Source organism: Brassica rapa, chromosome A09 (genome assembly GCF_000309985.2).
Source record: "Brassica rapa cultivar Chiifu-401-42 chromosome A09, CAAS_Brap_v3.01, whole genome shotgun sequence".
Taxonomy (NCBI): Eukaryota; Viridiplantae; Streptophyta; class Magnoliopsida; order Brassicales; family Brassicaceae; genus Brassica; species Brassica rapa.
Window position 1 is genome coordinate 28,903,592 of NC_024803.2, and position 24,829 is coordinate 28,928,420.

The window sequence follows — 24,829 nt, forward strand, 5'->3', positions numbered from 1 at the left end:
CAATTTTTCCCTTATAGTATGGCCATTTTTTATGAAAAATGAAGGCCTTTCTTTGGTAATTCATCATAAGTATAAACTAAATCTCTGTATAAATGAGAACAGTATCGATATTTAGTTTAGTTATTTAGAAACATGCACCTATACATGCAGAACCGGTCCTAGACATTTTTGGGCCACAAGCCCAAAATAAATAAAAATGGCTGGAAAAAAAATTAACACAAGGGGCCTCGAACCCAGCCTTACCTTAGAGAAGAAGAGCACATTTGACCACTACACCACAGAAAGTTTTCAGGAAAAAGTGGACGCTAAAATATTTATTATGTTGGTGGCCGGAAGCACATGCTTCACCTGCTTGGGCCGAGAGCCGGCTCTGTATACGTACCATTTCATTAACTAGCGCAGTACCTGAAAAAAGGTGCGTCATCTTGTGAAAGACTAATTCTTGGGTATAGGTTCACCTATAGGTCACCGGCCATTAATAAGTATTAATAAGTTGCCAATTCATATTCAGTATTTGAAAAAAATAGAAAGGTAAAAAATAATTAGAAATAATATTATCAACTGAAAAACAATAAGAAAACAAAAAAAAACAGAACACTACGGCTTGTAAACCTTGTTTTGTGACTAAGAAGAAGAAGAAGCTACAAAGTCGTTAACATAATTAACCATATAGTTGTTAGATTTTCTAACATAATTGAGGTGGCAAACATCAAAGTTGTTTAACGCCGTGGTAGATCATTCTTAGGGTTAATCGGTTACAGAGAAGATAGATTACATAGAAGAGACGAAGCTGTGTTAGTGATTTTCGAGTCTCCTAATCCTTGCTTTCAAACCCAATTTTGAATAAACCTCCGTCCAATGTACTTGTAACCCTAACAATCTATTTCTTTTTTTTGGTCAACTAACCCTAACAATTTATATATAAGAATGTTCTTGCCATTGGTTTGACAGAAAGTTTGAGAAGGAATGGAGAATAATCAATTAAGTGGTCAAAAAAACTATTCTTGGTGGTCGGGATCGATCTATTTTACAAGTCTAAGGTGATTCAAGTTTGATAAATCAAAATTTGGTTAAGGTTTCAAACTCTGCATATTCCAAATTATATAATAAGAAAATGCATCATTAAAGGAGTTGAATTCGTAATGTGTACATGTGGTCACTTATGTGTGCGGTCCTTTGGAAATGAAATGCAAATCCAACTTTGAGAAGCTCGTGGTCTAGTTTGTACCCAAGCGCATAGAACATACGGAAAGCGTTCTTGCTGACTTTAATTTCAATCATAGTTCTAACCATAACAGAGACTTGATCAGCATCAGCTCATGCACCTCTCATCGCACCTCCAACATGTTTAACAGTCCTATAATGACAATTTTATTGATTAGATTAGAAGACTTCTTTGATAAAACAATAACATACAAGAAGGTGGTAGGTACCATGTAGGCTCTGGGCCGTCATGTTGAAATTGTTGAACTTCTGGCTTGGCCTCACCTCACAGCCAGCTCACTCTTGCTCTTACTCTGTTTTTGTTCTCTTTTTGTCTCAGTTTTGCTTGTGTTTCAATCATGACACAAGCTAGCACACACTCTCTTTACTCTCTCACGTTTGGTTTGTTCTTGTAGAGAGAGAAGAGAGATAACTTTGTATGTCTACATTTTTACTTACTCCAACTCTTATTATTATGAGAATTGGATTTATCTTTCTTACAACACCACATATACATACTTATAGTAGTTTCTCACTAAGTACTACACATGCACCTAACAACTACAACATAGGTGTCCTCAACTTCTCTTTGGTTTGTAATCAATGTCAAGTGGCATCTTCTCTCACATTGACTATCTTCTTCTACGTGACTCTCTCATTGGTCACTTCTTCTTGTTTGTTCGTTTCTTGCGCTTCAACCTTCCTTCTTCTTTGCTACTCTTCTTTGCTCCTCTTCTTCTTCTATGTGACTCTAACATCAAAATAATATAAAATTCTATAACCAAACAAGGATAAATACTAGAGAAGAGGCAAGGAAGAATATACAAACCACAGAAACGTAGCCTACGGATCCAAAGACGTATCCAGTAGAGATGAAATCAAAAACATCTTTGCCAAATTCATTAGTTTTTGAGAATTTGACGTGATTAAAGAAAATCTAACAACTATATGATCAATTATGTTAACGACTTTGTAGCTTCTTCTCTGCTACTTTTCTTTGGTCCTCTTCTTCTTCTACGTGGCTCTCTCCTTGGTCACAAAATAGGTTTACAAGCTGTGTGTTCTGTTTTTTTTTTGTTTCCTTTTTTTAGTTTTCTTTTCTTTTTCACTTGATATTATTTCTAATTATATTTTACCTTCTTTTTTTCCCAAAAAATTGGATATGAGCTGGCAACTTATTAGTGGCCGGAGAACCTATAGGTTTTAGGAACTATTAGTAGTAGTCCTAGTGAAATAGCAATGGCACAGAGCCGTGACTACTAACAAAAAAAATGAAACATTGACTTAGGACAAATTTTTGTTGAACTTTTATATAGGACATATAACAAAAATGTTATTTAGTTTGACATATTAGTAAAAACACTTTCTTGAACTATAATCACTTTAACATAGACTATTATTGATATTATTAGAAACCTTTTGCTATATTCACAGCTTAAATTCTAAAATCTAATCTATTAAAATAGAGTCCTATTTTTTATCTACCATTTACAAGTTCTCATTTATTTTTGGACTTCCTTTAGAATAGCACGTGTTTGGACATAGAAATGTGTTTGGTTCCTTGGATATCTAATCTATTAAAACAAAGTTCTATTTTCTATCTACTTTTAACAAGTCATACTAGGATCCTCTAAAAAAATAACATATTTCATTATTTACATTAATAATAAAACAAATATAAATATAAATTTATTTTTAAATATAAAAAATTATGTTGAAAAAGAATCTAACAAAATCTTACCAACTTTCTAAATATTTTTATAAAATAACACTTAATTAATTTCGTAAATACTAATATAACTTTATAATTCAATGTTAATTAAAAATTTATTATAAAACAAGAAAATAAAATTCTATACTATTTTATATATTTTTAGTTATATTATATATTATATTAAAATAGAAGTACTTTATGAATTAAATATGGGTAAATTTATCTATTTTATTTTTAAAATATTTTCATTTAAATAAATTATCACTCATCATCAAAATGTATTTAAATTCGTAAACTATATTATATTTTTTAGAAAAATAAATTTATAAACATAAATTCATTAACATAGGTTAAACTATTATATCTACAACAACTTATTTTTTTATTTTGAAACTCTCAACAATATATTGTTTAAAAAATAATAATATACAAAAATATAATAGTTTATAACTAACCTTTAGTTCATATACTATTTAAAAATATGTTATTAGAAAACTATAGAATTTTAATTATTCATTCAAAATTTTAATGACAAATCAAATTTTAATTATAAATTTAATATTTATATTAATTATAAACATATTCTGAGAGATGTATAAAAATCTTACCGAAATTAAAATTATTTATATAAAATAATGTATTTATTTAATAACAAAACAATTTCAAAAATCATATAATCTCCCACCTCAAATATAGTTGTATAATTTTCTAAACAATTTTGACAAAATATAAAATTTAAAAAAATAAGTATGCAAACTTAAAATGATAATGTTTTAAATTTTTCAAAAGGTATAATCATAGATAATAAAGAATAACTTCTTGAAATGTTACACGGAAAAACAAACTATGTTATAAAAATTAAAGTAATCTAATATTTTGAAGTCTTAATTTAATAACAAAAAAAATTAATATCATAACATCCAAAAAATATTCTATATCAATAAAATTTACTAAAATAATATGATGGATGCTACCATGTATACAATTTACTACAGTAATAGGTTTATATTCACAATATATAACACTAAAATTAAAATTATATACTTAAAATGTTTATAATAAATCAAAAGTATACATTCATAAGATGAAAAATATCCGCACGAATGTGCGGGTCAAAATCTAGTTAATTAATTATATTGCACCTCAAACTTTTTTCTGTCTTAATGCTAATTTTTTATATTTGATAGAAAACATATTGTCCATCAATCAAAATCCCTATTAAAAAATTATTAGAAGTAGTTTCTCTTTATCTATTATTATTTAAGTGCAAAACAATATTGTAAAAAAAAAAACTGTAAACATATTTCGCTTGACCAAAAAAAAAAATTGGCTTATTATGGCATCAATAAACCTTCGCACGGCTCTGCAATCGCATACCAAACGGCCAAATATAAATAGAAATGTGTTTTCAGATAAAGTTAGGTGATATCGATAACTGATGAAAGTAAACTACTGATTCCATGAAGCGTAGTTCTAAATCGCAAAACCATCAAGTCATAAAGGTGTGATGTAATCATTAAAGTTGAAAGTTAAGGTTAGTAAGTGCATGTTCTCCACAAAATATTTCTCAAAGATTGCAAGTTCGAAATGTGTATAATATATAGATTGGAACTAAAAAGAAAATATACAGATTGGAACTACGCTCTTTACTCTTTATTATCACTGCCACCAGTTAAATAAAGTTATAGACCGAAACAGAAAGATACTTTGAAGCAATAATGCAATTTTCCTCGCAGTCACAAACTTACAATAACTAACAAGCGATGAAGAGAATCTTGCATTTGATAAGCCACAATAACAAAAAAAAACAGTCGAATTTTGAGAGAGAGAGAGAGACTTGATATATTTCAGTCCAGTCCATAATAGAAGCAAAATGATTGTAAAAAACAAAAGGATATTAAATACCAACGACGAAAGTCGCAAACTTGGACATCTCGCTATTATTGGTAGAAGAATGTGGTGGATGAAGAGTCAAACCCTTCAGTTCCACTCTCAACAAGACTGTTTTGATCCACAAAGGCATCAAGTTCAAAGAAATAATCCATACTAGTATTCGCCACATTCCAATAGCTATCGGTCTCTGGATAAGTAAGTTCAGCTCCAAAACAAGTACTTGGAGGAAGAGGTGGAAGCTCATGATCACAATGCTCATCATTAGTGTTTATAGATTGATAATCACATTCGGACTCATGTGGCCACCCATTGTATGAGAACTCATTAGAGTTTTGGTTTTCGGTGTTGGTCGATGAATAGAGATTGTTGGTGGTGATATTGTTAGGAGCTTCTGGTTGAAAAGAATGGTTGAATAACTCGGAAATGAAACGTTGGGATTCATCAGGAGAGATGAAGGAAGTTACTGAGGAGCCACGAGGCATATCGGAATAGACAAAGTTGGTCTTAGCAGTCAAGCCTCTTATGGACCGTGCAGCTCTATCATAGGCCAATGCAGCCTCCTCGGCCGTATCAAAAGTACCTAGCCAATACCTCTCTTTTGTAGTAGGGTTTCTTATTTCAGCTGCATATCTTCCCCACGGCCTCCGCCTCACTCCTACATACTTGATTTCTTCATTATGTTGTTGTGGTTGCGGCTGTGATTGTTGCTGCTTTTGCCTATTAGTCTTTTTTGATCTAGAGGAAGAACAGACATTTGAATTACCATTTGATGCAGATAAGTATTTGGAATATTTCCAAATATCTTGTTATTTATTTTATTAGTTATATTAATTTAGATAATTACCTTTTATTTATATTTTCTATATTTTAATGGTTTTCCTATTTTAATTAAGATTAGGATTTTTTAGATTAAGGATTTATTATAAATAGGCATTGAAGCCTAAAGTTGTAGGGAGACTTTGATAATTAATAATAGAGCTTTTGCTTATTACCTTAAAAGAGATTTGATTCAGTTCATCTATTTTGAGTTGCCTTGAACAAGATTCGATTAAATTCATCTTATTCAGGAAGTTGGTCTCAAGAAGCTATCGAAAGAAACTCTTGATTGATCCAAGAACAGGTCTCGAAGAACCCTAAATTCTTAGATCGACCGTTCAACCTAGTTGTCCGCTGCATCAGGTGGTATCAGAGCTGCGTCTCTTTGGTTTCTTAATCGAAGAACGATTCTGGATGTCATGGTGAGTGCGAACATCTATCCTATCCAGGACGAAAGTCCCTTTGTTGAGAGAGAAGAAAACTATGAGATCTATCGAGAGATCTATGGTGATCCGATCTACGATGTCTATGAAGATGATGTCCGCGTTGTCGATTTCGTTTTCAGTGAAGATTTTTTTGCAAATTTCGTCTGTGCAAAAATCGGGCAAGACGAGATTCGTGCAAAATTCGGGCGAGACAAGATCCGTGCAAATCCCGTACAGGACGAGTTACGTGCAAATTTTGGGGAAAGTCAGAAGATTCGGTTTTATGAAAATTTCGGATTTGAAGATAAATATTGGAAGATTTCAGCCACGAAAAACCTATTCAAGATTCGAGGACGAATCTTTTCCAACCCGGAGAGAATGATGCAGATAAGTATTTGGAATATTTCCAAATATCTTGTTATATATTTTATTAGTTATATTAATTTAGATAATTACCTTTTATTTATATTTTCTATATTTTAATGGTTTTCCTATTTTAATTAAGATTAGGGTTTTTTAGATTAAGGATTTATTATAAATAGGCATTGAAGCCTAAAGTTGTAGGGAGACTTTGATAATTAATAATAGAGCTTTTGCTTATTACCTTAAAAGAGATTTGATTCAGTTCATCTATTTTGAGTTGCCTTGAACAAGATTCGATTAAATTCATCTTATTCAGGAAGTTGGTCTCAAGAAGCTATCGAAAGAAACTCTTGATTGATCCAAGAACAGGTCTCGAAGAACCCTAAATTCTTAGATCGACCGTTCAACCTAGTTGTCCGCTGCATCACCATTGAAATCCATTTTTTATTAGTATACTTCTGCTTACACTCAGAATGTGAAATGAAGGGAGACTATGAGATGATTTGTAGTGATGAATTTTGTTATGTAGAACAATGGAAATGTGTATGTTTAAATAGATGAGGTAACCTTCACTATGTGGACTTTCTCGTTTATTCTAAAGGTCTCTTTGGGGAAATTTTTAAGATACAAAAAGTGGGTCACATGCATGAAAATGTGCAAAATGAGATGATCATCACCATCTAATAATATGATTGAAAGTGGAATGAGTTTGTGCCTTTTAGGATTGGCCCATGTAAATCATGTAAGATTACGAGACAATCTGCAATGGAGATTTCTTTTTCTCTATGTTTTCTAATCTTCTTTTTTTTTAGAACTAATCTTTTTAATACTCTTTCTTTTCTTTTACCTTTACGCATGCTATTATTTTTGGGAACGTGAGATTCTTTGTGGCTACTTATGATCACTTGCAGTTGTACCATATTTTTGGTTTTCAATTATGGACTTTGATAATAGTACTTTTCCCCAATCAACTCATGGTCAGAAAGTTCGTTTACTTATCATCCTAAGTCGTTTTTGTTCTTTCATCCTGTTTGGTTCGCCATCGAAATCGATTTATCTTTCTCCACTGTTGTTTCGGTGTAACTATGGGATCTCAGTTCGACATGCAGGTCATTGCCACTTGCACTATGACTGTTTTCTTATCATACATGTGGTACATCTACACACGTAAAATCATATAACCATTAAACTGAACTAAACTCAATTCCACCATGCATACAAGCGATGGTCAACAACGTAAACTGATGTTAAGCAAAAAAAAAAACAACAAAACTGATTTTTTTTAGTTGTTTTCTGGCTGAGTTTTTTGAGTTATATATTTTTACCTGCTTATTAATTGAGTGAAACGTGCTTAACATATATCGTATCATCTAACTGATTAAAATAGAAGTTAGAGCTTAGTTCTAACTTCTAATAGATAGTTATTAATTTTATAAATCAAACATCCACATGAAATAATAACGCAAGTTTTTTTTTTGGTAAAATAATAATAACGCAAGTTATTAATCGAAAGTAAAATATTAATTTTTCCTTTCAATTGCTATAATTGGACTACTTTGCCATTTACCAAATTGAATATATGCGATCTTCACTTATTTTTTGAACATATGCTAACTTTCACTTTCTTCTTCTTTTTAATAACAGAACTATACGTGAACTTTTTTGTTGTTGTAAATTAACTATATGTGAACTTAACTTTTTTTTGGTTCATTTGCTTTTCAAGTAATAGATCGAGTTGCCTTATGAATGTATGTGCCACTTGATCTAATGATGGGCTAATCACATGCTTTACAATACTCATGATTGCAATCTCTCGGATTCAAATGATTATTTTCATATATTTTCATCATGATCTATTCTATATTTTAATTATTTACATGATTCCACGAGGACTAAAAAGGAAGCAATCTGTACAAATATTATAGAAACTTTGCTATAGAAAACTATTTGTTCTTGTTTTCTTGATTTTATTTTGTTGTGTTTACATATGACTATTCCCAATGCTTTTATGATAAGTAGCATGAACTTGAACATGCTCTTTGTCTACGAAAGAAAGTAAACTACAGATGCATCGTACGGTATGATATTATTGTTTATTATTATTTCGTTTATACGTACGATCGATTTTACAACATAGAAGAGTTGTTGAGTGTTGCTGAACGTCAACAATAATATATAACCTTAGTACATATAAACGACTTACATAAATATATGCATAGATTTGTGCATAAAATCAAGTTTGGTTTTGGGTTATTACAATTTACAAACGTGCCAAAACTAAACGAAACACAATCGTTAAATTTAGTTACGTTTAAGGTTCAGTTGATCGTAAAATCTAATGTAGTTAATCATTGTCGTCACTGTTCTGTTTAAAAAATTGATTTTTAAAATGATGAGAACGTTCTGTTTTAAATTTGGCTAAGTCCTCGCATGATAAAAATATAAACCCTGATATTTTTTTGAACTAAACGAGTGTATAATCATGGACAAAGATTCAATCATGGACTTATCATTACTAGGGGCATAGCCCCCGCACAAGCGCGTGACCGGATACGTTGTTCATGCGCTTTGTAGTTTTGTGTACGGGATTTTGCCTGAGACCATTACCATTTTTAGCGGATTCATTCCAAGATAAACAAGGTTTGACCAGAATTTCGGAATAAAATCATGGACGACTTTCGTGTAAGTCGTCTAGCAGACAAAAATAAATTTTTATGTTTTATTTTTCAATGAAAGTCGTTTAGATATAACAAAATATTGATTTTTTTAATTTTCTACGGGACGACTTATGGGTAAGTCGTCCAGGAAAAATCAAATTTCTGACACAATCCGGTCAAATGCAAAACTAATATGTTTACCCTAGACGACTTACATGGAAGTCGTCTCAATTTTTTTTTACAAACAAATATGGACGACTTCAATGTAAGTCGTCTCTAAGAACACATTTAAAAGTTAATTGCAAAACTAACCTCTGCATTGACGAGAAGACTTCCTTGTAAGTCGTCTACAGCCAGAAGACTTACCCAGAATTCGACTGGGCGAACATATCTGAAAAAAAAAACTGATTTCATAGTTTCAACTAGTGAGATAACTTGTTTAGCACACATAAGTCTTCTCCAAGCATCCAAAATCTCAAACAAAAGTGACCCACCAAGAATCGTAAGCTTCAATGGCTCTATGAACCATAAAAATTTTATAATCAAAATCTTGAGTTATTTTGGATGAATATGAAGAGAAAGTGAAAGAAATGTTGTTTTTAGTTCATAAGAATTGAGAAAAAAGAAGTGTAAATCAATTTGAGAAAGAAGAAGTGTAAATCAATTTGAGGTGCATTAAAAACTTCAAATTGATTGTTCATGGTGGTTGGTATATTCATGACAATGACAATCTTGTAAATACTTGAAGATGATGAGCTTGAGAGAGTAAAAAAGTCATTTTCGAAAAAAATAATAATTTAATAGTATTTTCGTGAATAATCTGAACTTCTGGGGTGAATAGGACAAAATAAATGTAAAAAAAACATAAGTTAGTTTTGTGGTTGACTTTGAGTTTTGAGTCAATTTTGCAAAAAACCCATTTTTTTAAATCATCAATAGTGTGTATTTTATAATTAATAAGAGTTTACAAAATAATTGTAAAGATTTATAAAACCATTTATAAGGAATAATATATCATTCAGAGAAGCTTATGAAACTATTTATGAAAATTAACATGTTTGTAAATGTTTTAAAATTTAAACCAGCATTAAGTTATAATAAAACTATTCCACGAAGTCTTTAATCATTGCGAAAGTTTATAAATTATTTATAAGAGCTATTAACTTCTTTTCTTAATTTATAAAACCATTTAGTAGGATTTATGAAACTATTTATAATAATTTTAAATTTATGTGAAATTATTTATAAGAGTTAAAATTTATAAACCTTTTGTAAGTTATTTCATAAATGTATAAATTAATTTATAAGAGGTTATAAAATCAGAATCAATCGTAAAATATTATTTTCTTCACAATATCATCATTTGAAAAACTGTTTTCAATACATCAAAGATGAAAAAGATTTCTCTAATTTTATTTAGAAGGAAAATAATTATAAACCAATTTAAATCAGTTGTCAAACAAACAAAAATATTATAAATAAAAATATGTTTTTAAATTTATGATATATTTGTTACCAATTTAAAAAGAAGCTTTCAAATATTTTCCATTTTTTTGAACATTCAAAAGTGTAATATACTTGAATATTTCTGATTATAGAAAATAAAATCGGACACTAATTTATCTTAAATCATTTTTTTTAAGAAATGACTAATATTCTTGCGAACAATTACATTCAAATTTTATATAACTGGAACTTCTTATCAGTTTACGTTACAAAAAATATAACGATGTTATAAAATCAGAATCAATGGGAAAATAACTATAAACAAACTTATATCAGTTTCCGAAAAACCGAAACAATATTATGAATAAAAATATATCTTTAAATTTATGACAATTTTTTTTGTCAAACACATTCAATAATAAAAACATTAATTTGAAACATTCAATTAAAAAGGAAGCCTTCAATATTTTTTCATTTTTTGAATATTCAAAATTTAGAGCCATATTATAACATTTTAAATACAAAGTAAAATTCAATATATATATATATATGAAGGTTTCTTATTATGGAAATTCTAATCGAATAAAATTTTATCTTAAATAATTCTTTAAGAAATGACTAAGATTATTGTTAAAAAATACATTTAAATTTCTATAGTTAAAAATTCTTATATCAGTTTACATTATAAATAAAATAAAAACAAACTCATACACTTTTCTTAAAATAAAATTATCATCACAAAGCTAAACTATACATTTTTATTACCTTGAGGGTATTCCGAACCTATGGAAGGGTCTACACTAATCTCTAACGGAAGCTGTAACCCATGGATAAATCTTTCTCCTGGTATTCAAATGGGCGGAAAGTAAGGGCTGATATCCATGTGGATGTTCAAGAGTAATGTGATTTAGTTTCACGCAACATGTCGATCGAACCTAAAACGCATTGGCGTTCCAAGTCCTTTTCATTACCACCCTACCACCGGAGCTCAAAAATATATATAGTTATGTTCCTTCTTAATAATTTTTGTGGTTTTATTTTAGTTGTAATCGTGGATTTATTCGTCACATGAATTCATGTTTTTATAAAAACAATTATACAAAAAATTTGATTTACAAACCTATTAAACTATATATGTTATCGACGCGAATGTTATAATGAAATTCTCGTTTTTAATGAAAAAAATCTTAACCGCCTATATATGTTTGTTGATAGAAAACTCTAATTAAACATTACAAAATATCATTCCTATACTTGTAAGAAACAATCAAATAGTCAAAATAAATTAAATATTTTAAAAATATTTTAAAAATATATGCCAAACATTCAATTTTTAATAACAAAAAAAATATTATAGCAAATATTATAGCATGCCAAAAACATAAATACTATTACATTATATTAAATTTTTAAAAGTTTTGTATCTGCAAATTCGCTGAAAACCATCTAGTTACTTTTTATCAAATAGATAAAAAAAATAAAAAAAGCATTAGCCAATCAAACTAAGACAATTTTAATGAAAATTCTTGTATGAGCGACACATCATAAAAAGTTACATAAGTGACTTCTTTTTAATCAATCACAACTTAAATATATATATATACATACAGCTATGAGAAAATCAGGTACCTAAAGGAAATATTTCTTGATACCTTGTGATATAGTCCAAATTTAACTATTCAATCAGAAAAATGGTTGAAGAACTTCCCAGCATTTTGTTAATATATATTAAGATTTTTTAAAAAATTATACAACATTATTAATTAAATTTTACCTTCAACAATTCCAATTATAAGTACAAAGACAAGTATCTCCACCAGCTTTAACATCTTTAACACATTTTCCAACTCCATTGTATCCCTCATAGCAGTTTTGACGACAATCAACAATATTACATGGATTTTTTGGATCCATAAATACAATACAGTTTTCATCATCTTCTCCTTCAGCTACTAGAACCACTAAAGACATTAAGAAGGTGAAAAAATCATATTATGATATGAAAAGCCCATACATACACACAGTTATATATTTTATGTAATCGAAATGATTCAATTATATATTATTGTTTGAAAGTTGAAAGAAAAAATTACCTGAGAACACAAACATGAGTATGAGGAAATAAGAACATGATAGTTTTGCCATAATCAGTACCACAACAAAACAGACTACTAATAATTTGTGAATTAGAAGCTGTAAGAGAATTCTTTGATTTTTAGTGATTGTGTTTTGAATGTTTTAAAGTCTATATTTATATACTCCTTCTATTTCATAAAGTTACATATTTTAGAAAAAATATTTATTTCAAAAAGATTCATTTTTTTTATATTTTCAATGCTTATTTTTATCAAATAACAATAATTAATTAAAAGTTTTAAAAACCTTAATTGCACTTATTGGATTCTTATTGGTTTAGAATTATGGGAAAAAGATAATCACAAAAAATATACATTTATGTGATATTTTATTAATAAGTTAAAAATCTAAAATATGCACTATATTGAAACATTGATGACTATGATTTAAAAATCTAAAATAAGCATTATGACATAAATATGTGAAGATTGTCAGAGGAAAGTGAATGAAAGTTAACAAATGCAAAGCTGACTACATTGATGACTATGTGTACTTTCCGAGATCTCACCATGAAAAAATATTGTAATCAATTAAATAGAAAAAATATATTCTAATTCCCTATATATTATTTATGAACACATTAAAATGATAAGTTTCTATTTTTTATTAATTTCATTTTAATCTTGTTGAGTTGTCATCACCTTAAGACTTTACACTGCTTATGTGGCAGGTTTACAATGAGTCTACAAAAATATTAAACCAACATTTTAATCTCTAGGAAAATTTATTAACCCCTTATATATTAATGTATGTATGTTATTAGAACTAACAATAAAGTTTTGTATCAATCCCGCGTATATTAATCACGTTTGTTAATGAAATAACAATAATATATAAGGGATTGTCTTACTATTAAAAAATCCTTTTTTATTAATTAAGAAACATTGTAAAAAAAAAATCTTGCTTTTGTATGTTAATTACAACCAAACCAGCTGATGTGTGGCTCTTACAGACACTCTCAGCCTCATTAAGTTAATGTCTTTAAATTACTAGAATATTTATATCTCTGCTATTGAATAATTCATTTACGGACCATATAATCATTTCAACCACTATGAAGAATCATAAAGAACACACAAGAAAACCCTCACTTCTGCCATAAACCAGTCAAATACAAACGTAAAAAATTGTTAAATGTTCAAATGTGTAACTTGGTCTTTAGAAATAACACAAAATATGTGTTAGTAATATAATTTATGAACTGTTCTAATTTATCATAGAGTTGGCTATACAAGCATATTCATTAATTCATTGATACAGCTGAATAAAATTTTCTGTTCTAATTTATAGTTTCTTAATATTCTTTGGACAAGGGTTTACAGCATACTAAATAGCACACTACTATATAGACATATATTCATATTCATTTATATTTACAGCATACTATATAGCCTCTCTTACTTATTAAAGGATAATCAAATTTTAAAACTATCCTAGCTTTTATATTTTTTTACAACCTATCATTTGCTGATGTGTCGATTTCTCATGCTTTCTTAGCCTACATTTATAACCAGTTTTCCATTAGACTAATTATGAATAATCTCATTGGTACTACACTACAAAAAAAGAAGTGAATTACATCACTTAATTGGTATCACAAAATTAAATGATTCTATTTTAAATCACTTATTTATAAATGAGACAAATATATATAATTTAACATCAGTTATACTAAGTGATGTTTTTTTTTATTTATTTGACATCAATTCAATAAAATGATATATATCTTTTGTAATTTGTATCACTTTAACAAAATGATACTATTATATATAGTTATATCAATTATATAAATGATGTATTTGTTTGTTTTTGTTAATATCACTTATTAAAATGATACAAAATTTACATCAATAAAAATTGATGCTAACAAAAAATATCAACTTCGATTATAACAACTGATATAACTATTTTTTCTTTAATGTCAGTTAAATATAAACGATGTCATTTGATCTTATTTTACATCATTTAAAATGCTTGATATTAAACAAAACTATTGTGCATCACTTATACAATTGACATATATATAAGTATAATTTTTATTGTTATTTAATTTTTGTGTACGCTAGATATGTAACTGCACCAACTCCAAAAAATAGAGATCACGGAAGTTACGATTTTTAAGGCTTTGATTTATTTTCTTTAACTTAATTAGATATTAATCTTCCTATAACTGCTTCACCTCAATAAAGTTATATCTTGTTTTATCGTGGTTCTCATTCTGTCATTCATGGAGTTTTCAGTTTCTTATAAACTAAGAGTTGAAAGGATCGGATACTAGGATTTGCTAACCAGACGAATCAATAGAAAGATTAAGAAAAGGTGTATTTTCTTCATCTTCTTCTTGTTTTTTTATTGCTTAAATTCTCACTTTTTCTTTTGAAACTTAAAGTATTTAGAACATTAAATTCATGGCAAATTGATCTTTCATTAATGTTAAAATCAGGTACTGGAAGAGGTGATGATGTTAAGGAAAAGAGGATGATGGAGAATTCATCGACAAATCTCGTTAAGTAACTTCACTAATTAACGAGTATAATCTTCATGCCACCAACAGAGATTGATGACAGAAAATAAGAAAAAGGAGGAGGAAGAAGAAGAATTCGAGTAAATTTTCATGGCTAATTCAGTTGAACTGTTTTACTATCTTTTATTATGAATTTATCTTTTTCTTGTTGTTTTTTTTTTTGAAGCTGCGCTATATAATTTTTTGAGCCATAATGTATTTAGTGGAACAATAATTAATAAAAACATCTTATTTAATTTATCTATTAACATAAATTTATTTACTGGCATTATTTAACATCAATTACATATAAATAATAATAATAATATTTTAAATCAGTTGCTATGAATAATATAATAATTAAAATTATTTTGAAAACGTGATATTAATTAACTTCAGTTATTTATAAATGATATAAATAATTAGAATCAATTATTTTAACCGATGTTAATACTTATATCATTTAAAAAACCTGATGCAAATGTTAATATCATTTTTTTATAATTGATACATATTGACATCACTTCTAATTGTTGATGTAAAAATTTAATATTTTTGTATCAGTTCTTAATAAAATGATTCAAATTATTTGCATCACCACTTTCAGAGTCATTTATTTAAATGATGCAAAATGATTTTGTATCATTTATAATTGATACAAATATATAATATAAATGATGTTAAACCATCTATTTTTGTAGTGCTACTTAAAATCATTGTATTATATTCTCTTTGTTTCATTTTAATTTTTTTTCTTGACAACCTGTTTCATTTTAATTGTTATTTTAGATTTGTAAACATAAATTAAGAAAACATCTAATTTTGTATATTTTCTAAACAAAAATATTTTTAATGATACATCTAATCATATTTCAACCAACAGAAAAATAAATAGAAGAATATAAAGAATCATATATCATATTAAGTTAATAAAAGTTTCAATGAAATTCTAGAACAACACGTATTTTGTAGTAAATTATAAAATGATAACTAAATGAAATGGAAGGAATATTATATAGTAGATTGGTTTTTGGAGTCCCCTGATCGTTGATGTAAAAAAATATAGTTTGAAGGTAAAAATAATTAAAATCAATTTTTTACTTGGATCAATTTCAATAAAAAGGTTATAGATTGGTTAATTGATTCGAGATTATAGTATAAACGAGATTAGTATTGACGTATGATTTTAGGAATATTCATAGCTTAACAACTTGGACAAGTGAACCGGATACTGAACAATTTGACCAGACATAAGTCATAAAAAATCCATTAATCGGCAAAGTAACTAATAATGTTATAAAGCAAAGAAACATTAGTTATTGTAAGGGTACATTTTTAGTAATACATTAAATCTAAATCTTTGCTAAGTAGGACTTTATTTAAATGATTAAAGGTTGATTTATATTGTGATCCAACATATAAATTTTTTTAAAAAAGTGTAAGATATACTAGAGCATCTCTAAAAAGACTCTCTATTTTAAAGTTTGCAAACTCTACTTCAAAGTTAACTTTAAAATTATTTGTATTTTACACTATGGTCCTTATATTGTTATAATTAATAATCCCTCCGATATAAATCTACAGAAACTGTTATAAATAACTAGCACATATATAAAAAAAATTATGTGAATATATATTAATAAAATCTTACATTAAACATATAAAACTATAAATTGAAATACATAATTAAATATAAAACTACAAGCAAGATACCACAATATATCATAAAATTATTATCGTAATGCTCCATCTTCGGTTACACAAAATTTGTTTGGACAATATTTTAGAAATTTGGAGGTTTCGGAGCTAATTTACCAGACTATTAGTGTTGTTGTAATATTTAAATTTGTGTAATAATTATGTCTTCATGTATCTTATTTGAAAGTTTCTTTTATTAAGTTTCTTTCATTAAGTTTCTTTTGTAACTCTAGTCTTAAAATATAATAAATATAGTATTATAATATTATAAATCTTATTTTAAATTTTTTATTAATTTTATGTGTAAAATATGAATCTATAAAAATAATTTTGAAATATTTATGATATTTAAATTTTTTAACGATTATAACGATAAATGAGAAAATACTTAAGAATCATAAATGTGATGTGTAACTAATTATAAAGATCAAAATGTAAACAAAAAGATGAATGAAAGAAAAATAATTGGAGAAGGTTAAAAGAGAAAAAAGGAGGAAGAGGTAAACGAAAATAAATGAGAGAAATGAAGAAAAAAAAAAAACGAAAAAAAGAAGAAAAGAAAAGGAAAAGACTGAGAATGGAAAAGAAGAGTAGAAGAATAAAGAGAAGAAGAATAAAAGGAAAATGAGAACGAAAAGGTGTTATATTATGTTTATATTAGGTGATTAGTTGATTATCCGTGCGCATGCGCGGAATGAAATTTATATCTATTATATCATTCAACCATAATTATATCATTTATAAGCCCAATATATGTTAATCTGAATATCTATTAAATGTGATTTTTAATCATATGGTTTGATGATCATTTGTATTTTATTATAACAAATTTTTAAAAATATAGATCATAAAATTTTCAGTGAGACTTTTAACAATTTTCATTATTTATAGTCATTTTATATGGTTAATATGATTGTTTAATTTATTTTAATAATATAACATTAAAAATAATGGAAGATATGTAAATTGTTTTCAAATATTTATTATTAAAATCTTTAATTGTCAAATATACATTTTATTCAATTTTGGTAATTCTGTACCTTTTTATTTAAGGAAAGAAGAAAAAATAATAAATGTATATTGTTAATTAATTTTATGGTTAGTTTAAGTATATAATACCCCTTCCGTTTCATAATAATGATGTTTTGATATTTTATATTATTTTTAACTTTATTGAAAATTGTGTAACCAATAAGAGTTTTGCAGTCAATTCTTCAACTGGTTGAATGATTTTTAAATTTAGTTTTTAAAGAAAATAATTTTTTTTTAAAAAAATTGTGCATTAAGCCAAAACTTCATGTATTACGATACGAGGGATTACATGTTTAGTAAAATAACATATTTCTCTCGAGACTTTAAAAAATATTTTAGTGATGACATTTGTTATAGTTAAAATGCTTTAATGCTTGTCTTTAATATATAGGGGATTATAGCTTCGGATGTTTTGCTACTTCAGTTCAGATTTTAGTTCAAGGTCGGGTTCGGGTGCGGTTTCGGGTATCGGATAAAGTGTCCACCTTTACTTATGACTTTAACAAAAAAAAATGAATTTAGCTTTTATTCACTGTTTCTTTCAGGAGCAATTAGTTAAAATCTTTTACTTTGACCCCCATGTCACAAATTCGACTCATTGACCCTTTTTAATATTTTCCTTCGTAGTATCATATAATTATTTTAACAACTGACCCCTGTAACAAATTGTGCCGACTCCGTCAGTGAATACAACGCAATGTAAACTGTTCATTTTTCCCAAAGTTTAAATTTATATCTCTACTAGTAGTTTTTCGACGCTACGCGCCGGGTTCGTCTGTTTTATTATTAAATGAATTTACAATTTATTTAGTTTTAGTAAATAAAATGTTTAAAATTTTTGAAGATGAATATATGTAGAAAGAGAATGATATTTTTTTCTGATCCATTTGATAATGGTTAGCGACAGTAATGTATTATTTTATTTTGTAATTGCTTATGTCAGTGTGGAATAGCATAAGTGGTTGTGACTGATTGATTCAATAAAAGTAGTGTAAAAAGCTGATAGTCGTAACAAAGTAAATTCAGTTGAAATTTAAACATACAGTAAAGTTGATGTCTGAAAATGAAACATGTAAATACTTGTGTTTGTTTTGTGATTATCTTGTTTGAAGGAAGATAATAAATTGTTTTCTCCTCTTAAACTATTAACAATATTTGCATACTTTATATATGTCAATGATATGGCAATTTGTTAGAGGCTTCATTTAATGAATCTAGTAAATGAATTCTTAATCATGCTCTAGCATTGATCGGACTTGGATTGATTATTTTCCCATGATAGCTTATCCAATTTTTTTTTTATGATCCTGGTATCCGGAGCCTCGAGAGGAATCGACTAGCGCCAATGACCGTCCACCGGAACTTAGTCGGGGAAGCCCGCAGAGGCATTCAGGAGGGCTGATGATCATCCCATGTAAATTCCACCAGTGGCCACACATTAGCAGGCTTCTCTGTATTGGGCTCGAAGGTCCCTCAAGATAATCACCTCCCAGCGACACTCGAACCCATAACTTCCATGTTGAGTTTAACCACTGAACCACTAACACGTGGTTATCCAAAAATTATTTTTCCTCTTCAAAAATGCATCTGCACAAATGTTAATTTACCATAAAGAAATGTACTATTATCATTGTTACTATATGCGGATTGGCGAAGACGAAGATGGTTGAGTCCTTTGATAGATTTGTGTTGGAAGAAGTACTGATTTAACCCCTCAATGTAATGAGCCTCTAGATTATCATTATCCAAACATTGATTTATCCTAAGTGGGTCCGCTGCAAAATATAGTAGGCTAAGGTTACATAAAGGTTTGTATCTAAAGAGTTTCCGTCATAGCTGTCAATGTTTTTGTCTGAGCTATAAGTGTTGACTAAAGTATCTGATACCATCTTATTTGTTTTTATGTGTTTTTTGAATATAGTGGAGAAACATGAATCTTATATCTTTATTTCTTTTATTTTCAATTAAAAATAATAAAACATTACATTTTTATTATTTATTTTATTTTTCTTTTTAAAAATCATATATTTATTTCACCGTTAAAAAATCATGAAAAATGTAATTATTTTACTTTTAAATATTTGTCTACTTTAATTTTAATAGTTATATATTGAATTATTTATTTAAAACAGTAGTTGATTATGTTTAACACCGTAAACATATATATTTTTATTTAATAGCACAATCTTTTTTTCTTCTCAAATTATAAATTGAAACGATGGAAAGATAGCTAATCTATCATTTAAAAAATTACTTTAAGTTAGGTAAGCAGCATTAAAACCTAACAATAACTATTATTCTTTATATATACATGTTTGTTTTAATCTATATATGTCAGTCAATATTTTGGAAAACCAAATGAACTATGTTAATAATTTGATCAAACAGTTTTTTTCTAAATTTTGAAATTTCAAAAAATGTAATGGATTTCTAAAAAATATATATTTAAAATAGTGTATAATTTTATATTTTTTGTATTAATTCATAAGACAATAGATCTTTAACTAAAGTAATAAAATAACTGATTTAAATAACTGATTCATAAGACTATAGATCTTGTATTAATTCAGCTATTTACTTTTTATGGGCATTTAGTGTGTCTCTTTAGATTGGTGATTTGATTTAGTTATCTTCATCAAGCATGATTTCAGCTTCCTCCAGCCTTCCTGATTCTATTATCGCGTGATTATTATCGCGTGATTATTATCACTTCTATTTTATTGCAATAAAGTCCCACTACGTTGTACGATGGTGGTCATATAAATACATGTTTTAGTCATATAAATATATGATAGTTTAAGTTATGGCAAAATATTTGTGCACATATTTAGTTTTATTAAATAAATGTGATCATTTTTGGATCTGAATTATGTTCTTTGGTGTGTTTATGTAGCCATATTATTTAAATATATGTTATTTCTGTTGGTGTGGCATGAATTTTCACATTCCAAAAACCATTTCACATCCTTTAACTCTAAACTCTAAATCTAGATTAGTTAACCTTAGGCATATATTAAAAATGAAGGTAAAATTAGTTAGTATAAACATGAAAGTGGTACTATAAATGTGGTATTTGTTGCAATTTCTCAAATATATATGTGTACATATATATAAATATTAGTATTTAATCGACTAAAGACAAATTTACAAAATTTTATATAAATCTACAAATAATTAAATAATATATCCTAACTAAAAGGGTATATAAATATATTTTCTGGCGATATAAATTTTTAATTTTTATCTCTGTATAAATAAATAAATTTATTTTGATAAAATACAATTTTATTAATAAAAGAAAAGGAATAAAAATATACATAACATGGTTTAGTCATTTTTAAAAGTTAGAATCCTTCTGAAAAAATAAAAATTGTGGGATTTGCATTTGAGAAATATCCTAGGATAGCACTAAAATTTTTATTGTCACAAATATAGATTCTAAGGATCAAAATGACCAAAATATTTTATAAAAGTGGTAAATATATATTTATACCCCTAAGGTTAACGAATCCAAACTTTAAGGTTTAGAGTTAAGGGTAGGGATTTGAGGTTGAAGTTTAAAATTTTATAAAAAAAAAATATATTAAAAATTTGAAAATAAAAATTTTAAAAATATTTTCAAAAAGTATTTTCGAATTACAAAAAAAAAAATAAAAAAATAGAAATAAGAAAAACAAGAAAAATTTATAAAAAAAGTTCGAATTTGAAAACATATAATCTAAAACTATAAAATAATTTTTTATATATATCTAGGATATTATGATCCTTTTAACTATTAACTGTAACATTTTAGTCATTTTTTTTATGACCTATTTTTGTGACCAAAATTTGAAAATGATATATTTAGGAGAATTGCCCTTTGCAATTTTGCTTCTGCATTTTGTAGATAATATGCAGAGGCTGGTAATCTAAGCTATTCTTTTGCTTCAGATTTGATATTTTCTAACGCGAGGAAGAAAAACAAAGCAATGGGTTTTGTCTTAATTTCTTCTTTTTCCCCGTCCTCGCTCGTGCTCGCTTCTCAGCTTCACCAGGTCCGTCTTCGCTCTTCTTCTTCCGAAGCTTATAATCCGATTTTTCTTTCCAATCTATAAACAACGCTCTCTTGTTGTTGGTCACAATTGTTTTTTTTTTCGTATTGATTTAGTTCACTGCTCGAATCAAAAGCACTGAAATTTCGGTTCGTCCTCAATTTTCTCCGGTTTGTAGAAGTAGAACCCTTGCTGCAAAACCATGCTGTTTCAATCTCCCTCAAGAACCAATTCTCTCGGAGGCTCTCAAGGTACTCTTATCCCACTTAAAGCTAGTGACTTTCATTCGATTTGAGCTGCAGGTTAGTATACACCAACTACGTGATGGGTTATTCCAAATAGCAATAAGCAAATTGTATACCAAATCTTGATTGTGTGTGTGTTCTAGATGAATAATGGAGGCTTACTTTCATGGCCTAATCCTTGGCATGATATTGATGCATCTAGCAATGTGGTTTGTTTATTGATGTGTTTAGGAGCCAATTGCATTTGTGGGTGGGATGTTTGCTGGATTACTAAGACTTGATCTGAACGAAGAACCGCTTAAAGAATGGGTGACGCGAACAGTTGAAGCCTCAGGTATTACAGAAGAGGAAGTAGTTGATGCAGATGGAATGGCCTCCAATGAAGTAGAATCTCCTCAACAGATAGAGATTGAATGAGGTCTTGAACCTTTACTCTTTACCGTTATCTCACTTCATACAGAAGTTGTGATTGTGGTTACTGTTGTACCATCTCCAAGGAGAAATGTAGCAGTTTGCTTTTTGTATGTATGTAACCGTAAAAACTAAAATAAACACTTTTTGTTTACAGTTTACACGTTGTCAATCTATCACAGTATAGTTTCGTAGATGAAACTAGCCCTGCGGTTTTTGTCCGAACTGATCAAGGCCAACCGAACTAAACCGAAACTTTCGGCTTTCGGTTCGGTTATGGTCTTGAGTTCAGTTTAGTTCAGTAGAATTTTGAAAATTTGTTTGGTTTTAAGTTTGGTTGGGGTTTTAAAAATATATATCCTCTATATACTAAAGCACAAGTCATTTCACCAATTAAATTCTGACACATGGAATATGTTTTGAAAAAAATAATAATGTCAATTCAAAATTAATTTGCGATTCCAATTTTTCTCAACATCCGATAACTAAATCCCTTAAAAAAATCAGATTATCAACACCAGTTACACCACGTTCAGAAAAACCATCAACACCACGTTCAAGAGTAATGATCATGATTCAAAACTGTTGTATCTTCCATATTTCATCAATTAATTTTACTTTTTGTTTGATCTCTTCTCTCTTACGTTTTCTCATTCTTCTTCTCCATAGCTTCATTTTTTAAAGGCAAAAGTCAAAATTACAGACTAAAAAGGACGAAGAAAACACATATACAGACACAGAAAGAGGGATGCTTGAGATGAAAAACCAGCCAAGGTAAAAGACAACTTAGACAAGATAGCAAGATAATTTTATATTTATCGCTTCGTATTCTTCGTTTTTTTGGAATGAGATTTTTGACTCCTGCAAAATAAAATCCATACAGGTTTATGATTACTCTTAATTTAGATTCAATTTCCTTCTATTCTCAATCAATAATCTATTAAATTTTTGTTTTTGTATATTCTAGATAAGAAATAGCCTTTTGAGTTTTTCATAACTTATTTCTTCAATAAAAGAATAGAAAATCAAAGCTTTGTCATTAACGAAGATAACAAAATATTATTTTAAAACAAAAGTGGAAATAACTAAATATTAAAACTAAAGTTATTTGATCCATATAGTGTATTGAGAAAAGAGACCGAAGAATACAAATTTATGATTTGGTGGAAATTTTTGGCAAATGAAAGTTAGAAATCAAGGTTAGTTAAACTATTTTTTGTTGATGAAAAAAACTATTTTTTTAAGGTTAGTGAAACTAAAAAGAGCCAAATTCTTCAATGCTCAAATTATAATTCATGATGTTAAATTTCCTTTTTAAAATAATTTTCTCTTCTAATAAACATAATTTAAGTTTCTGCATAAACATGGCACTGAATTCTTTCTGTATAATACCTTATATAGGCTGTAGTATTCTACATATAAAGTCATCTTTATGCTACTTTTCTGCTTCTACTTAAACATTTAAACATGGCATTGAATTCGTCGCTGATCAGTATGTTGCTTGACTTGCTGTCTATGTGAACTACTTTTGGCTCAATTGCTTCATGCAGATAAGCAAGACTACACAGACGCACAGGATGATTAGTATGCAGGGCCGAGCACAGCCCAGTAAGGTTACGGATGTGTAAAGATAATTTTCTCTTCCCAAATTACGTTTACTCACTATGGTCTACATATAAAGTCATCTTTAGAAATTGGAAAACTCATATGGTCAAAAAAGAAAACTGTAATAAACTTTAAAAAATATATGTCAATAACATACTCACTATGGACTAAATCAATTTCTTTTTTTTTTGAAAAGAAATCAATTTCTTTTTTGAACTAAATCAATTTCAATCTGCTGAAAATTGTTTATTACTTGGTGTGATAATTCAAAGAAAGAAAGTAATATTAACCTCTTTTTCATTATAAATTTTATAAATACATTATATATATATATATTTAAAATATATTCACATAAAATAACGTCCGTGCTAAGCACGGGAGATAATACTAGTATATATATAATAACCAAACTAAATTAACTTAATTAACCAAAATTATCAAAATTATCTAAAATATCCGATTTTAAAGCAAAAAAAAATGGTTATTTTCAGAAATAAAAGTAAAAGCCGAAATTAACCGATAACCGAAGCAACATATAATTTGGTAAATTTTGGAATTATTTTTTAAAATTTCAAAAACCAAAAATTCGGTTTGGTTCGGTTCTAAGTCTCGATGAAACAATTATTAACCACAGAGACACTTCGCGGTGCA

General features: G+C 27.9%; 2 protein-coding genes and 1 long non-coding RNA gene across 3 annotated transcripts; 1 reads left to right on the top strand and 2 right to left on the bottom strand.

The window, feature by feature from the left end:
* Positions 1-3,285: 3,285 nt before the first annotated feature.
* LOC103839098 (ethylene-responsive transcription factor ERF087-like) lies at positions 3,286-5,616 on the bottom strand (the record flags this gene model as incomplete). Its single annotated transcript, XM_033279243.1, has 1 exon — positions 3,286-5,616. A coding segment is annotated over one exon (759 nt), but the record flags the coding sequence as incomplete, so codon positions are not given.
* An 868-nt stretch (positions 5,617-6,484) lies between these two features.
* LOC103838981 lies at positions 6,485-17,166 on the bottom strand. The gene is made up of 2 exons (XR_004451077.1): positions 12,611-17,166; positions 6,485-12,478 (listed from the first exon to the last, which is right to left on the bottom strand). It is a non-coding gene; the product is annotated as an uncharacterized LOC103838981 (long non-coding RNA).
* A 1,995-nt stretch (positions 17,167-19,161) lies between these two features.
* Positions 19,162-22,752, top strand: LOC103838982 (UPF0426 protein At1g28150, chloroplastic). The gene is made up of 3 exons (XM_009115448.3): positions 19,162-21,920; positions 22,034-22,168; positions 22,394-22,752. The coding sequence occupies exons 1-3, from the start codon at positions 21,855-21,857 to the stop codon at positions 22,577-22,579; spliced, it is 387 nt and encodes a 128-aa protein (XP_009113696.1). The 5' UTR covers positions 19,162-21,854; the 3' UTR covers positions 22,580-22,752.
* Positions 22,753-24,829: the final 2,077 nt, after the last annotated feature.

Excerpts from the sequence above, each read along its gene's own strand:
- LOC103838982 (XM_009115448.3), top strand. The coding sequence starts at position 21,855 with ATGGGTTTTGTCTTAATTTCTTCTTTTTCCCCGTCCTCGCTCGTGCTC. Across the intron at positions 21,921-22,033 it reads TCGCTTCTCAGCTTCACCAG|TTCACTGCTCGAATCAAAAG; the intron begins GTCCGTCTTCGC and ends GTATTGATTTAG. Across the intron at positions 22,169-22,393 it reads TTCTCTCGGAGGCTCTCAAG|GAGCCAATTGCATTTGTGGG; the intron begins GTACTCTTATCC and ends TGATGTGTTTAG.